The 18,259-nt window shown below is 40.5% G+C and overlaps 1 protein-coding gene across 3 annotated transcripts; it reads right to left on the minus strand.

Moving 5' to 3' along the window:
* Positions 1-1,990: 1,990 nt before the first annotated feature.
* Positions 1,991-17,746, minus strand: LOC114086954 (sodium-dependent glucose transporter 1-like). Of its 3 annotated transcripts, XM_027928389.2 has the most exons (4): positions 17,233-17,746; positions 8,294-8,462; positions 6,514-6,630; positions 1,991-5,202 (listed from the first exon to the last, which is right to left on the minus strand). In XM_027928389.2, the coding sequence occupies exons 2-4, from the start codon at positions 8,457-8,459 to the stop codon at positions 4,241-4,243; spliced, it is 1,245 nt and encodes a 414-aa protein (XP_027784190.2). In that variant the 5' UTR covers positions 8,460-8,462; positions 17,233-17,746; the 3' UTR covers positions 1,991-4,240. The 3 variants fall into 3 exon arrangements, with proteins under 3 accessions (XP_027784190.2, XP_071469223.1, XP_071469222.1); XM_071613122.1 differs by lacking the exon at positions 8,294-8,462; XM_071613121.1 differs by lacking the exons at positions 8,294-8,462; positions 17,233-17,746 and adding an exon at positions 13,872-15,321.
* Positions 17,747-18,259: the final 513 nt, after the last annotated feature.

The raw sequence follows: 18,259 nt of genomic DNA on the forward strand, positions 1-18,259 counted from the left end.
TAAGTTCTCCGGCATGAATTATCTGGAATCACAAACTAAACAATTACCTAACCCCAACTTTTAACTGCAAGATTATGCAATGCTTCAAACTCATTTAGATACCAGATGTTACAATAAAAAAATCTTTTAGATACACATTCAGCCAAGTTCACCCCAAGAAACAATCTATAATAACCTTTAAAATAGAGAGACCAGATAAGAGAAAAATCTCTCCAGGTTTTGAACTTCCATTTAATTATGACTCCTATCAGTGGCACCATAGATTTCCCCATGAGTGGACCAGATGTTTTCACAGGGGTGTAAAATCAAGGGTCTCAGTGTGACTGACTTTACTGCATTCAGTGTCCCTTCTTTTTAAGTGGACAGAGATGGAGCAATCCTTACAGTGCAGGGAAGAATGAGGAAATTCCCCAAAGCGAAAATGGCTCTGGCAGCTGCTGGGAATCCTCAGTTTCCCTTTTACTTACAGGATTAGCTCCTTTGGATAGATCCAATCCCAGGCAATCTGGCATATCTCCTAACTTTCCAGTAGAGTCAGTTTTTATCTGCCTTAGGTCTTGAAGGGGGAAGGGGTTATGTACTTTGATCGGCCCAAATTTTTCTTGATTCTTTTTCCTCAGTGAGTCCAAGATTTTTTCTCTTCATGGCAGATATCATAGCTAAGTCTACTTTACACTGTTGGCATAATTTAGGATTTTCCCTTAGAGCAAAGAAAATCTGAACATACAGCACCTCACACCATTTCCTTTTTTGTAAATTTTATCAAACTGTAAAATTGTGTTAAAATTGATATTTCCCTCTGGTGGCCAGGTTTCTCCATCAGAGAGTTTGTATTGAGGCCAGGCCAAGAAAATGAGGCGCTTTTTCTTGAGCGTCTGAGGGTCAAATTTATCCCAATTTTTCAATACGCAGGTAAGTGGCGTACCTGACGTATTAGAGAGTGAGGCTCTCATCTGAGTAAGGAGAGAAAAAAACAGAACTCAGGCGCCCGCGCCGGAGAAAACTGTTGATCTCCCTAAGCTTGAGCCTCCTAAACGGTCCAGAAAACCCGTCTCTCACCTTGCTTTTGCCAAGGGGTTTCTGGTCCCCTTTAGCAAACTGCTGGGGTCTCAGTTTGCCCTGTGCCAGAGACCCTGGGAGGATTCAGACTTAAGGGCCTTACTGCTTATCCTCCCGGCCACTAAAACCCACAGAAAAAGAAAATCATGCACTTTTGTCGCCTTTGCTCTGTAGACTAGCATATTACCGGAGGAGTTGACTCTAAAAATGCCTCTATTAGCAGCTTAAGGAACGCAGCACATTTTAAACACTGGGTGGTAAAACAGGCTAGTGAAAGTTACCTATGCACCTTAGGGAACCTGGGCAGATCTTACTAATTATCCCATGCCTTTCTCTCAGTCCTACAACCTGAATTGCTAACATTTCTGACCTGCGAAGGAAGGGGAGCATCCAGGAGGAATGGATGCGAGGTTGGGAGTGTTGCATGGCCCATACGGAGGCAAATGTGATTGGGGCTTTCCCTCAGTGCCATTCATCTACCGATCACCCTAGATACCCCTGAGGGCTGTCGGGAGGGGGCTCAAGAGAAAGGAACCTTAGGAATCATCTGAGTGTAGCCCAGACCGGAATTCCGCAGTTGTTCCAAACTCCTTCCTCCACCTCCACGCATCCGAGGCAGATCGGGATTCGGGACACTGTGTACTCACGCCAATTGCTCTCCAGGCCCAGACAGAAAAGTTGGAAGCGGCTTTGGCAGAACCCAACATGCCTGCTCTGTATTGAACAGGTGATTGAGAGCTGCCTAGGCCGGGAAACCTCTCACCCGAGTCTTGAAGAGTGGCGGCTGCACTAATTGCCTTTAAGTAGCCGTCGGGTGCCCACCTTACCCTCCAGAAAGAAAGAGAAAGATGCACCTCAAACAGACATGGGGTGCGTGCACTTACCTCGGTGTAGAATCTCGGTGGGACCTCCAATATGTTACCGCTGTTGACCGGTGACGAGTCCTTGCTTCCCCAATGTTGAAGAATAACACCAGAGAGCACGCCGAGGCAAGGTCAGAGTAGAAATTAGAAGTTTATTAAAGGACAGCAGAAAAGACTTCTCCCGGAGGAAGAAGGGGACCCAAGAGGTGGAATCCGTGGAAGGGATGTTGTCTCCCCTTTTTATAGTTTTGGTGATGGAATGTAGGTTGGAAGGCCCGAGGGGTGGGACACAGGTGGGCCAAAGAAGTAATCTGGTCAGGAAGGACTTCTGAGTCAGCACCTTTTTGCTGGGGGCTGTTCATTTAACATTTCTTTGAGGTGGACTTTGGCCTAGGGCCTTTTCGGGACTTCATTAACATTCCATGAGTTGTCCTGCGTTTCCTGGAATCATTGCCAGCATGGCCTCCATTTTAGATTTCACTCGGCATTAGACCCATATTACACCCGATTTACCTAACTACACTGACTACCTAACTTTAAATCTGGCTTCAGCAATAGAGCCTCATCTAGGAGTGTTGCAAACATAACACAAAAGCCATTCCATTTTTAATTTATGGAATTTGCATGATGTTCCAAGTGTACTCTTTTTTGTTTTTCTGTCTTTCTTTTCTTTTCTTTTTTTTTTTTTTTTTTGAATGGTATTGGGGATTGAACCTAGGAGTGCTTAGCCACTCAGACACATCCCCAGCCCTTTTTAGTTTTTTTTATTTTGAGACAGGGTCTCAATAAGTTGCTGAGACTGGCTTTGAACTTGTGATCCTTCTGCTTCAGCCTCCCAAGCTGCTGGGATTACAGGCGTGCACCCCTGAGCCCAGCATGGCTCTATCTCCTACTCTCTAGAAGTAGAAGCTGACAGTGGAATCCCTGAAGTAAGGAGCCTCCCTACAGACAGACCACTGCTGCTGCCTAAGGCCCAACAGCCCAAGGAAGAGCAGTAAAGGGAGCAGAGGTAATTTCAAGCTTTGGCTAAGGAAAAAGTACAGTATAGAAAGAGAAACAGTCTCTCTTTTGTTAATTTATCCACCAGCCCTCTCCACATTGTTAGGTTCTTAACAGAAACCTAAATAATGTGATGGGTATGCAAAGCAAATGGGCAGGGGCCAAAAAATGTGGCATATGTCAGTAAGACAAACCAAAATTTTTTTTCAAAAGCAAATTTATAGAAATTAGATAATAGATAGCAAACATACTGTATCCCAGTAAAAATTTGAGGTCACTCAGCATAAAAACTTGGGAAAGGTAAACAAAATCTCTCATCAATTCTAGTCATTTATTGAAGGATAGCCACAGCAGTTTGGCCCTACTTATATGAAGTTCCCTTTTTCATCCCTGATGCCTGGGCCACCAAGTCACCTCATCTTTCTTTACTTGGGTTTCCTAGGTATTTCAAACTCAGGGAGGATCAGCCCTGGGTGGGTGACACAAGAATTCCAAACCCTGAACTTCTAGCCTGGTTCACAGTACTTAATATGAGATTATCAGCCAAACCCAGTGAGAGTCAAGTCTTGAAACAGAAAGACCTAGACCCAGCCTCTGTTACTGAGGTAGGCCAGGGGCCTCAAAAGACCTATCTACGCCTCTGCTATTAATATACTAACTCAAATAGCTTCTAATATCAGAACATAGTATCTCCAAATCCCATTTGTACATCACTAGAGACTAAATTAGCTTATAAAATAACTTTTAAGACATCAGTGAATATAGTATAATATCCATAATTGAATGAATTACTATACATCATTGAATCAAAGGCATTGATTATAAAATAGAATCTTCAAAAAACCATCAATGAAAATTTGTCACGATGTTAAATGACAGTTTGTGAAACAGTCTGGGAATGAAGATACTATTTCAACACCTTTTAGCATTTGCTATAAATGGATCTGGAAACTTTGATGCCCAAAGCATGCCCAGAGCTTCTAATGCTGCTCTGCCTTCTTTAGAACTGGAGATTATTCAAGGAAGTCAGTAAATTATCCATCTTCTCTTAGCGTTAGTCTCTTTCGTCCAGTTTTTGGACAATATGCTTCATAGGGGAATCACCAATATTAACTGAAGAAGAGTCAAACATTACCTTATTTGAGAGGAGTCAGAGTCTTCAGCTGTGGGTTCCATTAAACTATTTTTAGATATCTCTATGACAATATGCCTCATTGTATCATTCATTTCCACCGCTTCAAAATCTATTTCATTCCATTTTGCTGACATCCCCTTCATTTGCTTCCTCATATCCCAGAAATAAAGGGCAAAGCTTTTAGCTACTCACTGTTTCGATTTGCTTTTCGCTGGTGATCCAGAGGCAAGGTGGCTAATTTATACATCACAGGAAATATAACAGCAGTGGATATTGCTGACCCCAAACAGGTGTACAGAACTATGGGAAAATCTGGGTATTGTCCCTGAATAATTCCAATTACTGCAGGAATAGCCATTTCTCCCAGGGCACCACCAATTACAAAAAAGGCTGCAGATTTCCCACTTATGGTCGTGTACTGCTCAATCCAGGAAACACCACTGGGAAACGTGGTTGCCATTGAGGCCCCATACACCGAAGTGGCAATCCAGAGACAGAGTGGACTCTTGTTGAAAAGCACCAGAAATAAAGATGAAACCAGGCTGCCAATGTTGCTCAACACAATCATGGTGCCCGGCTGTAGACAGGCAGCAAAGAAGATCGCCAGGCCCCTGCAGGCTGCAAAGGTCCCCCAGAAGATGGAGTTCAACCCAGCTGCTTCATGTTCTTCCATGCCAGCATGAGTGGTGGCAAAGGAGAAAACGTAAGAGCCATATGTTACCTCTGCTCCAACATAAAAAAAGAAGAACAAGAAAAGGAGGCAGAGAAGGGTCTTGTGATATTCAGCTCTTCGATATCCCTGAGCAGATGGTTTTGATTTTTCCTGCCTTGAGCTTTTCTTGAAAAACAGAGCAAACAGGAAGACAGACACTATGAAAATATAAGTGCCGATAAAAGCATAAGCCCAGAATAGATTCATGTCATCAGGCAATCCAAACAGAGGCGCTGAGTCAGCTTCAGATGATCCGTTGGTGGCTGGAGGCTGAAAGGCAGGCTCTGTGTGGTTTTCAGCAGACACTGGGGTTTCCAGTGCCAATTTAGCCAGAATTGGAGCCAGAAAGGCACCCAAGGCAAAACTGAAGTGTAAGGCCTGCATGTGTGGGGCTCCTTCATGCCCCCAAATATCCAAGATGAGGACATTACCACCTGCCAACGAAAGATGGGTAAATGATTTATGTTAAACACAATTACCCCATTAAAAAATAGGTCATTACTATTTGAGGATGAATCTGTATTTCATGGCATGCATATTGTAACAAAGTTATCATCAAATATTGCACCTGAGTCAGATCTCTGGTTAAGGAACTCTCACCCACTACCACCAGAGAGCTTATAACTGTCATCTGCATACTTGGAATTCTACAAACTGGTAAACCACTTCATCTCATTGCCCGGAACATGAGTAAAGAGTTTTTATAAAACAGTGCTAACACCATATTGGGAAGTAATAGTTATAGCCCTTGTATTTCTAAGTAGTATAAACATATATATATATATTAGGCAAATCTTATCATATATTAGTCAAATTACTGAAGCTTTCTTTTCTTGGAATTGGTAGCCACCTCAAGAACATTATTAACCTATTAACCAGAGGCAAATGAGGAATGGAATACTCCAGAACTCTGGTGTGCCCATTACAGGGAACAAGAAAACTTTCAGCATCTGCACTCACCCTGTCTGAACACCTGCAAGGTGAAAGGCCGGAAGCATCAAGTCTTCGGCTGTCTTTTTTTTTTTTTTTAATCAGATATTTTCAATAAAAATATGATTCTATATTGTAATTTTACAACCAAAGCCTGAAGAATAAAACATTTACACATTCAATCAATAATACTAAAGCAGGGAAGGGAGGCATAGAAAGTTGGATTTGATGCTAAATAAGTATCCTGTATGTTATTTAGCAGGTTTTCAAAGACATAATTACAGATGCAAAAGCTTTACTGTGAGAGAACGGGGACTTCTGAGAAAAGTCACAGGAAGGAAAAATAAGAAAAATGGCACATGCTACAGGTTTCTCTGTGCTCAAAAGCCAGGGTGCATTTTAAATTGGAGGTTGCCTTGGTGCTTCTTCAGTCTAATAATGGTTCCACATGTTTTATCCTATTAACCATCAATTCCTCTTATGCTAAAATGGTCATATTTCATCATGACATGAAAACCTCCTCACCTTTAATACAATTAGCCATAGGAGGGGTTTCTTCCCTGTTTGGATACTATAATTCAACAATCTCTCATAAAACAAAATTCTTTATGTTTCACTTTAGAGTTGGCTGCTCAAAAATCTGAGCCCTAACTGGAAAGAAGAGAAAGGGTGGTTCTGATGGGGAGAACCCACAGTTCACTCAGTAAGTCCGTGTCGTTTCAAGAGCATTTCAAGGGACAGTTTAATACTATCTGCTCTACTCCTCCTAGCAGTAGTATCCCAATCCCAGAGATGATACTGAAGGCCTCACTAACCTGTATCCAGCATGCCAAATGAGACGCCGAAAACAGACATCATGACAATCAGTAACACGGCTGTCTTGCAAAAAGGAATAATATAAAGACCCACTGTGGTGGCCACCAGTGACATCCCTGAAGAGAAAGTAATAAAGTCAGCTACAAAAAATAGGAGCCATTAGAAACTCAAGGGTTAAATATTTTCTTTCATATGTGGAAGCTAGAGCAAAATAAGGGTGGTTAAATATTTTCTTTCATATGTGGAAGCTAGAGCAAAATAAGGGTGAAAAGGGTGGGGGATCGGATACCAAAAAGATACAGGGAAGATCAGTGAAGTAGAGGAAGGAGATTGAAAACGGAGAAGGGACAGAAAGGGGGAGGAAAAGCAGAATGAATTTAATAAAAATCACATTACCTGCGTATATAAATATACACCTTTATGTATACATAGAAAAAACAATATGAGGAAAAGGAAGATCAGAAGAGTAGAGGAAGGAGAATAGAGGAAGGAAGGGGAAAATGGGAACTGAAATAGAATAAATCAAATTCTATGCATGTATGATTTTGGAAAAATGAACTAAATTACCGTGTTTGACTATAATGCTCTAATTAAACACACATACACAGAAGTCATGCAGAGTTCTTAAATGTTTCACACTGAAGAACTGAAAGGGAGTTTGAAATAGGAGGTAACAAATTTAAAAGGCAAAAAAAATGCAATCAGACTTGTGTGCGGTGGTGCATGACTGTAATACCAGTGAAAGGAAACTGAGCAGGAGGGTAGTGAGTTCAAAGCCAGCCTCGGCAATTTAGCAAGCCCTTAAGTAACTCAGTAAGACCTGTCTCTAATTAAATATAAACAGGGGCTAGGGATGTGGCTCAGTGGTTAAGTGCCCCTGGGTTCCGTTCCTGGTACCAAAAACAAACAAACAAAAAAAGAAATGTAATCAGTATAGTAACTTGTAAAAAAAACTTTAAATAAATTAGTTTAGGGAGTAGGGAAGGAAATACAAGACATATATATTTGGGCTGGCATATAGGTTACTGGTGGAATGCATACATGGCATTTGAGAGGCACTGGGTTCACTCCCCAGGACCACAAAGAATCAAAAACAATTAAGTGTGTGCGCACATACCCACCACTTTGGAAATAAGAGAAATTATTTATTTATTCATCTGTAATAAATTATTCTCCTTGCTTCCAAAAGAGCCTTATCATAATAAATTTTCTTTAAATATTATTTAAAGCAGAGTATATTAAAGCTTTGCCATCTATTTCCTGGTGAGGAAGGACAGTCTGGGGTCATCACTGACATGGGGCAGTAGCGACAAAAACGTAGCCTACCTCAGTTCATTCTCCATCTCCTGCCCCTTCACTTCCAACCCAGACTCCATAGAGCCAGGGCAGATTCCAGGAGCCCCTTCTGAGCTCTGTGGCCCTGGGAGAGCTGCCCTACACCCTGATGAGCAGAGCCTTTTGGACAATCATTGGGTGACCCTGGAGGGATGCCTAAATTACAGTCAAGGTCAGGAAGTCTAAGCACTGCTAACACACACACACACACACACACACACACACACACACCTGGGGCTGATCTGAGTTTCCAGAGGGCCCAGCACAGATTCCCCTGAACTGCCAAGGTCAGAGCAGGACCATGGAAACCCAGCTTCCATGGAGGACACCAAAACACCACCCATTTCGGTTGTCAACCTCTCTGCAGGCTACCGTTTTCATACTTAAAGGCAAGTTGAATATTCTTTGAAAATCACAAAGAAATGAAAATCGGTGTCTACTTACCCAAAAGTAAAAAATGATTCATACAGTCAAAAAGAATGCCACCAACCACAGAGCCACTCAAATATCCAAAAGCACGACCCACAAATATTTCAGAAAGACTGCTGATATTTCGGTTCACATTTCTTGCCAAATCTTGAAACGTGGGTCCCAGTATAGCAATAGTCATTCCCTGAAATTTATAAAGACAATCAGTTTTTCCTTACAAAGAAAATATGTTTTTAATTTGTATGAATTTAAAAGTGGGGAGGAGGATACAATGCAATACAGAAAACTACTTGAAAGTCCACAGTAGGGAAAAAATGTACAATGACAATAGAATCTTATTAGAGTGATAGATAGCTACTATATTTTCTTTTCAAAACTCTCAATTTAAAAAAGTCTGTAACTCTTTGGGGGTTTTTTTGTTTGTTTGTTTGTTTGTTGTTGTTATTGCAATGTTTCCTATTTGAATAATGCCCTAAAAGACTATTGTGTATTAAGAGTTAATAGGATCTAGGGATGAACTCAGTGGTAGAGTGCTTGCTGAGCATGCACAAAGCCCAGGATTTGATCTCTAGCACTGCGAGGGAAGGAGGTAAGGAAGGAAGGAAGGATGGAAGAAAGAAAGGGATAAAATGTAAGATGAAATCTATTCTTGAAACAATTGTCTATGTTTTAAAATATACTACATGCACCAACATGAAAGTTTAGATGTTAAAAATTCAAATTATAAAAACATTCTATTTTTGATATTGTTAAAATAGCAATATTTACAGTGCATATAGGGGCCCTCCACTCAATGACAGACAATTAGCAGAGGATAACTAATATATTTTTTAATCTATAATTTTCTTCAAAGAAATCCCCAGCCATGAGGAATATACCCTGTCAAGCTTTCTGAGAAATTTTTACATACTAATAACAGAATTATTTTAATAATAAACTTTTACTCAAAAACAATATATTATGAAAAATTAAATTTGACGTAAACCAGCCACCGTGTGTTACAGATTGTAGCCTAATATGTCAAAAAAACTATAATCTAAGAGTACATTCTTATAACTAATGCCCACATTTTGACCAATTATATCAGCCAATCATAGGCTGTACACTGCTCAGATTGCCCAAATGAGGCAAATGCAAAACTACAACTTGTGTAGTATAACTTCCTTTTTCTTACTATAAATACTGTCTGCCCACATTGCTGGTTGATATTGTCTCAACCTTTTATTGCTCACATTGCTGCCCAGTTTATGAATATTGTCATTGTTCAAATAAACTCTGTGAAATTTAATTTGTATAAATTTTTCTTTTAACTGGTAGGCATCAGATGTGGAATATGAAATATTCCAGTAACCTCCAGGAACACTGAGAGTCAAAGAAATTTACAATTAAAGGTCTCTTGTACCCATTGATTTCATTGAGTGACTGAGGTCACTAGCAAGTTTTCTTTTCAAGTTGAGCTCCAATAATTTGAGTAAAAAGCTTTCTAACTATATTTGAGCTTTTTTTTTTTAATGGAAAAGAGTCCATGGCCACATTGAATCTGATAATTCACTGGACTATATCCAGTTAGAGGCTTCCAGTAGTTACCTTCTGAAAATGGGTTTCTCCAAATCTAAAGAGTCTGGGATTCCAGGAGTCAAGGAGTCTACTTCCTGGGATACCCACTAACTTTATTTAAAAAAAATATGGGCTCACAGCTGTGTATTTTTGGATAAAATGAGTGAAATTTACTAAGAACACCGTAGAGTTATATTGGCCACATTGGGAAAGTTTCTACCTAGATGAAATTTTTCACTTGAGAGAGTCATAAGAAAGAATTCAAAACACTAAAAAATCAATAGGATGCATCAACCTTATGTTATCCCTATAGCACAAAATTTGTTAGCAAGAAAAATAATTTATCATGGTTAACTGTTTAACATCTCATTTTTATAAAGAACTAAAACTTAGTTGTTAAAAAATAAATGAAATAAATATCTGTAAGATAAGACACCCAGGTAAAAGATATTCTTCCTGAGCCAATTCGTATTATCAAGATTGGAAAGCTGGGGCTGAGGGGAATCTTTATAAATAATAATTTAGTTGTTAAGGCTAGCAAAAAACTAACAAAACCTAAGGGAGTAGCACTAAAAGTTTGCCTCCTGTACAGTTTCTTGTGACAGAGAGACTGAAGATATTTGGAATTGTTAGTAAACATGTTCTGTGCCACACTGACAAGTTATACTTTGAGAGAACACATGCTTCTAGAAGTCATGATTCATAGATTTGCCAGTCTACACATGGATGGTGTGCCATTCACAATGGCTTGCTTCCTCGTGTTCACTGCAAATTAAGGTAACTAAAGGTTAAGAATTCCAATTAATATAGGAAACTAAAATTCATACAAATAAGAAGGGGGAAACCCTGTTTGCAATTGTATAGGAGATAAAATATGCTTTTTTTTTTTGGTAAGGAAAAGCTGTAGTATGAAGATATTTTGTTTTATTGAGAGGAAAAATAATTTTTGTCATAAAGTAGAATGACTTACTCTAAAATTATAAGATGAAAACTACAAGACAAAAGCTGAATGGATAAGGAAGTTGTAGGTTTGTGGAAGATAAATCTTGTGAAAAGAATTTTGCATGTGACCAAAGTGGTTATGATTAGAAGGAAATTACTTAGAAGTTTTACTGAAAATGGAGCATTAATGTCTAAAGTATATAGCATGGGCTGGGGTAATAGCTCAGTAGTAGAGTGCTTGCCTAGCATGTGTGAGACCCTGGGTTTGATCCTCAGCACCACATAAAAATAAATAAATAAAATGAAAGGGATTGTGTCCATCTACAACTAAAAAAAAAAAAAAAAAAAAAAAAGTTTAAAGTACATGGCAAACCAAGATTTTGGTTCTCTCTGTTAAAACAACAAAGTTTTCCTAGAGTTTCGGTCAGTTATTAAGCACGTTTGAGGTTGTGGCCTAGAAAACGACAATTGAATCTTACCAAGATTCCTGTGCTTCATGTTGTCTTTACAAGTTTTTGATCACTCACAGAATCCTAGCCCTCTCTCTTAAAAGAGTTAACTAAAATTATGTTATTTTTGGTATGTACCTTTGAAGTGTTAGCATCTCTTTGGTTAAATTAATGACTACAGTATAAAATGACTTGTGGTTTAATTTTGATGAAATGCCTTAAATCTTTCATGTTTTTCTTGAACTTTCTAAAATAATTCTAAATTGTCTTTTTATTGATCTTGAATTAGGTTTGAGGTTTTTCCCAGCCCTTGGAGCTGTCAAAAGGACAGCTTTCTTTACAAAAAGAGATATAAACTAATTTGGCTTATTTGATGCATTAAATTATAAGTGAAGCATTGTCACCTAGTAAGTAATGCTAAAATTTATTTGAGTTATATTTGTAAGGAGATGTTATTAATATGTTTCAGAAACTTATGAAGTTCCTAGAAATAGTCCTAGTATTATACCATCAGTCATAATTATGGAATGCACCTGTGGTCCCAGCCACTCTGAAGGCCAAGGCAGGAGAATCACGAGAGTTTGGGACAGCATGGACAACATAGCAAGACTCAGTGTCATTAAAAATAATGTATTAATAAACAAAGTAAAAAATCCATTGGCAACTAAAAATATTTTTAAAAAAATATTGTAAACAAATTTTTCTTATCAATGTGTCACTATTATAATAATCATGGCTATTTAAAACTTTTTCATTCACAAACAGTTAATTGTTTAATCTGGCATGTTTCTGGGCCCTTATCAATTTGATGTTGAAGGACATTCAAGAAAAGGACTGTCATATACAGGTTTTTGATAACAATTCCACTGGAGGAAGTAAGAATTCTAAGAACTGTAATGAAGAAACTGAATGGCTTATAAACATCAAGCTGATGTTTAGTCAGCTTTACACAACAGTCATTCATTTAACCAAATTACCCAGTGAGTGGAGCATGGCTATAATTCCAGCTACTTGGAAGGCAGAAGCAGGATTACAAGTTTGAGGTCAGCCTGGGAAATTAGCAAGACCCTATCTCCAAATAAAAGATAAAAGGGGTGGGTATGTAGTTCAGTAGTACAGTGCCTCTCGGTTCAATCCCCAGTTGAAAAAAAAAAAAAAAGATATAAGTCGCATATGCTATGGAGAACTTGGATGACTGCCTTGCCCTCAGTGAGGCTTCACAGCTTCCATGATTAAAAGCTCTGTACTCTTAAGACTCATCATAGAACAGAGAAAATGATTCAAATCGGGAAAAAACATCAAAGGGGTAACTTTACAATTGGATGATAAGCTTATAATCAATATTCAGTTTGCCAGAAACAAAATTCTGTTGACAATGAAAAAAAAAAAAAAAAAACTCAAAAGATAGGTCTCCAGCAGCTGCTGGATGATTTGAACACCTGAAGATGAATTTCATTCACTTGCCACCTTCAGTACACATTTTCTGGTTGTATAGAAACTTTCCCACACAGAAAGACTTAGACCATAACAGTAGCTACGGAAATGTGTTTTCCATATGGGGCATTCCTGGAGTAAAATTTCCAGCAAAAGAGGTACTTGTATCACTGCAAAACAAAAACAAAACAAAACAAAAAACTGTGCCAGTCACATTGGCTCACACCTATAATCCCAGTGGCTCGGGCTGAGGCAGGAAGATCCAAGTTCAAAGCTAGACTCAGCAATTTAATGAGGCCCTAAGCAACTTAGCAAGCCCTGCCTCAAAATAAAAACTAAAAAGGGCTGGGGATATGGCTCAGTGGTAAAATGTCCTTAGGTTCAATCCCTAGTACCAAAAAAAAAAAAAAGTTTAAAAAAGGGGGGTACTACAAACACAATGGTATCAAGTTAACTGTGACAAACTCAAGTGCCTTTAATCAAAGGTATTACCAGCTGATGGCAGTCAGATTTACTCCCTCTGGTGAGAAGATTGACTCCTTGTGAAATAGTTATTGGAAGACCTATGCCCCCAATAATTGTATCTCCGCTCTCTAAACTGACGCGACTCAATAGGGCAAGGCTTTAATGCATTATATTAAAGCATATTTCCCACCAAGTAAAAATACTCTTTATGTCCCACCAACTGATGACAACCAACACTTTCATGATCTAAAACTTAGAGAGTGGGTCTTTTGGAAACGATACCAGAAATTTACTGTGCTTGTCTCTGTTGGAAGGGACCATGTCAGGTTCTCTCTGCATCAAAATTTCAAGGCCATGAATCTTGAATCTGCCTCTCTCAACTAAAAGGGGCCCTTATAGATTCCTCATAGTATACACCTGTTGGGGACCTTAAGGTAAAGCTGAGCAGGAAAGTTTCTCCCCAGAAGCTGAGAGCATCCTATATGTGGACAGCTTTCCCAAAATCAGGGATCCACCATCCTGAAAGCCTTATATATATATGTATTTTTTCCCCTTTTCACCTCCATTACTAATCCCATCCCTTTGCTTACAGAAAAATACATGGGACCCGAATCTGTGGATGGCTTTAGCAAAGGCTAATGCTCTAGCAAAAAATCAGAGAAATTATTTGGATTGTGGGCTGGTGCCCCCAAGTCAGAAAATAATTCCACTTATGCCAATGTTGCCCCATGTTCCCAGTGACTTACCTTGAAACCCCAAAGGAAGAGTGGAAGTGCTTCTTGATATTCTAAACATGACTGTTCCTTGCTTTCCTATATTTGCTTGAAATAGGACCCTGATACTACCAATTAATAACCTAATCACCTCCAAATATAGAAAACCTGTAAGTGATATCTGCAAAAGTTATGTGTCTCTGGACTAGGGCTGTGGCTCAGTGGCAGAGTGCTTGCCTAGCATGTGTGAGGCTCTGGGTTTGATCTTTAGCACCACATAAAAATAAACAAATAAAATAAAAGAATGTTGTCCATCTACAACTATAAAAAATCTTTTAAAAAGTTGTGTGTCTATAGAGCTGGGAATTAACTAGGTGGGTACAAGCTGAGTAATGTCTGCAAAAGGTGAATTGTGATTCCAGATATTGCATGCACAAGATCCAAGGATTACCTGAGTAGCTACAAATACTTGTATGATGTCACATTAAATCCAGTAATGTCCCTTTCCAATAAACAAGATTATATACCCTTCCAACATGATATAAAAGAATCACAAAAAAATAAGTTTCCCACCGGACCTTGTTCATAACTCTGCAGATTTATGATGAATAAATTTAACTGACCTCTGCACAAAAGCCACTAGATGGCACTCTTTTCCAGCTTCTAAGGGACTTTACGGGGTCTGTAGATAATCTGTCTACTCTGTTCTGCATCTACCCTGGTTCAGATCTTGCTCTTTCACCTGCTCACTCCTGCCTTCTCAGGAGCTTTCTCTGGGCTGGGGATGTAGCTCAGTGGTAGAGTGCTTATCTACTATGTGTGAGGCCATTGTTTCTATCCCCAGCACTGCAAAAAAAGAAAAACAAAACAAAAAACACTTAAAAGAGTTTTCCCTGAGAGTTCTGGTACCTCCCATAATCAGAGGTCAAAGAGGTCAATATCTAAAATTAGTACCAACCTTGAGAAAATAAAAATAAGTCAGTTTCCTTTGAGGAAAGTCTCTAGCAGGGTTCTTGGGGTTTTACTTTGGGCAAGAGTGGGTACCAATTATATGAAATTTGAAGCTAACTTAGTAAATTGGGGCAATAGTGGATCTTGTAGCTGATCAGACCTCATGGGGATTAAAAACTGACTAGTCTGAGAATATTCATGTTCAACAACAACATTTAGTGAAACAACATTTGGTTTTAGATGTCCTCACTGCTCATGTAGTGGGCTTGTATGTAGTGCTAAACAAAACTGGATGTTATGCTTAATGTTCCCTTGATTTCATAAATACAAAAAGAGCAATTTAAAAGATGGCTAATCAGCTGGTGGTGTAGCTCAGTTGCTAGAGCATGTGTTTAGCATGCATGAGGCCCTGGGTTCCATGCACAGCACGCATGCACACACACACACACACACACACACAGTCTGGCTGATGATACTGCTGCTTCTCTACATACTGCTGTTGCATACATTAAGAAAATTTCTCAGAGAAAGAAACACAATGCATTTGAGAGCTGCTAACAGTTGGCTTGCTGACAACTTGAATGGAATGGAGGATGGCAAGCTTGGCTGTTCCAGGTTTTTCCAAACTTCATGTTTAGTTGGTCTCCAGGTCCCTATGACTTTGGTACCAGGCCAACTACAAAAACAGATATCGCTATATATCAGCCCATTTATTGCTCCTTAATCAACATCATGTTCCAGAGACTATGACCAACTGGATTTCATTGAATTCTCTTCATTATGTGACCTTTGGAGTCTCTGATTTTGGTTAAGGAATGTACTTTAGTTTTTTGGTATTATCCTCCTGATAGCAATCATGTCTCTCTAATGTATTGTATCCCCTCAAGAGTCACAAATGTTTCTATGTAGCCATTCTTTGTATATCAAACTGGCAAGAAAAACACCAAGAAGGCATACTCATCCAACTTATTTGCCAGTGTATATTATGAATTCCATAATTATGCCAAACTTGTCAATTGTGTTGGCGGAAAATACTGTCAGTGCTCAAGGTTTCAGTCAATTTCTCAAAATTGAGTAGCTGACCAGAAGGTTAGAATTGTCATGTTGGGCCTAAAGCTGCCTGTGTATGTGGGGAACCTGAATATACATTAATATGTCATCAAACTGCACCTGAGAGTATATTCTTGGAATAAGTTGCTGAGCAGTCAAGGGTTAGCGCGTCACATACTGCAAACAGCTCAGAAATGTGTACCCAGGGTAAATGAGCTGTAATCATTCAAGTTATTTCTATATGTCACTTTCTTGTTCTGTCAATAAATACTGCCTGCCCACCCTCCTGGGTGGAGCTTTTTGAACCTTTATTGGTTCAGGTGCTGCCAGGTTTCTGAATCATTCCTCTATGCAAAGAAACTAAAATTAAATTGATTAAATTGTCTAACCTTGTCTTTTTTTTTTTTTACAACTGTTAGCTTTCAGAAGAAATTCCTTGGACCCGTTAATAAAAAAAAAAAAATCTTTCTAATTTATCTACATTTCAAGAATACTTGACTCTAATTGCACTGTTCTGCTCTAAACTCAGAGTGTGCCCATTGTCTGAGCAAGGAGCAGTCCAAGACTAAGAACCAGGTAAGCACAAGTGCAAAGCAAGTACCTAGTACATAGAGAAAAGCCAGATCACTGGCTGTAATCAAATTACTTCACGCCTTCAAAAGATTTGCAAGACTGGGCACACAATGAGGGCTCACCAAGCATCTGCAGTGATATCTCACATCCCACCCCTACAATCCCAATTAAAAACAAAACAAAACAAAACTCTAACACATAATTGTGGCTCAGTGTCTCTAAGATACTGAGATGCTGCAAGTGGCTCTCCTCAGGGGGCTCAACCTCTATTTCCCCAGGATGGATAAGAAGAACGTTTCCAAAAAATGGTGAATGAAGGGCAGCCCAGAAGTTTAACAAAAGGGGCTTCTAGCCTGCACTTTGCTCTAAGTAAAGCATTTAGGGATCTGAGAGCTTGATTTTAAATATGACTAAGGCCAGAGTAAGCAATATTTCCAACTCTGCCGTTTAATCAGCTGTGCGTTCATGAAAGTCATTTTCCTCCCTGGGTCTCTTCCCTATCTGCAAAACTAAGCGGTTGGCTGAATTTGGTCAAGCCATCAGGACAGGAACTCCCAGAAAAGCAGTTTTTCTGTGTCATAATTCCAGATGTGGATGCCAGTGGCTAAAGACCTGTGCAATCCCTTTTGCGGCTTCCCATCGCAACGAGGAGACCAGGAAGATTTGCTGCGGTTGAAAACATGTTAGGAAAAATCTACTTCGCCATTTGACAATAACCTTCCACAAGTTAGAACCGTGCCCTCAAATGTTCCCCGAGTTACACAATACGCAGGGAACGAAGGACAGACTTCAAATGGGAAGTCGCGGCCCCAGCTCTCACCAGCCCCAAGAAGGCCGCATACAGGATCGCGGTGGTGAACCAGCGCAGCACGCGCGGGGCCTGGGCGCTTGGCCGGGGGACCGCCACCGTCTCCACTTCATCGTTCGCGGGGCCCTCGGCCTGGAGGAGCCGCTGCCCCGCAGCCGCAGCCCCGGCACCACGCAGCTCCTGTCTCAGCTCCAGCTTGGCGGCTCCGGAGACGTGGTCTCGCTGTCACCGATCTTTGTGGCGGATCCTTGGAGCTCTGCGCTGTCGTCCCTCCTGGCCAGAAGGTCCCTGCTTGGGCCCCCACCCGCGAGGATCCTTCTCAATTTAAGGTATGAGGAAGTCGGACTTTGGAACGCGCCTCTGTTCCAACCTAGGCTCTCCATCTTGCACAATTCTGGGCGGATCAAGTGGCAGAAACGAGGCTTCTAGCCAACCGGGATCGTGCCATGACCCGAGGTGTCGTGTTTACCTGGAAGACGGGTCATCCCCGACCGGCTTCAGCTGCTGCCTTTGCTGAACTCACTCAGCGCCCCGTGGCGGAGAGAGCTGAAACTGCAGCCTCGGAACAGACGAATCCGGAGGGAAGATGCGGGTCCTGGGGACTCCCGCGGCTCTGAGGCTCCCAGGCTCCCCGGCGATGGGACTGAGCCGGTCCCCGCGCCTCAGCTCTCCTGGCCGCGGCCTTCGCTGGCGCCCACCCGAGCGCCCGCCAGCCAGCGGGCGCTCTTCTCCCGGATCTCGGGCTGGCCTGGGGGGACAAAAGCGTCTCCACGTCCAGCACGTGCACATCCAGGCAAGTGAAAGGATTTCACATCCAAGCACACAAGTCCGTAGTGCCAAATAGTAAGCAGTGTGTGTGACACATCTGGTAAATAGGGGAGCATACCAGTTTCTCACTGCTGCTAAAATTAGGAGCATTCCGTGTGAAATGGAACACACCAAATATATGAGCATTAAAGAGTCCGGAAAAATTAAAAGTAGTCCCACCAAAGGCAGACCTGGAGCAAGAATACCAAGGAGGTCCAAATGCTGGTGTGAT

The sequence above is a fragment of the Marmota flaviventris genome, chromosome 6 (assembly GCF_047511675.1).
Source record: "Marmota flaviventris isolate mMarFla1 chromosome 6, mMarFla1.hap1, whole genome shotgun sequence".
NCBI classification, from domain to species: domain Eukaryota; kingdom Metazoa; phylum Chordata; class Mammalia; order Rodentia; family Sciuridae; genus Marmota; species Marmota flaviventris.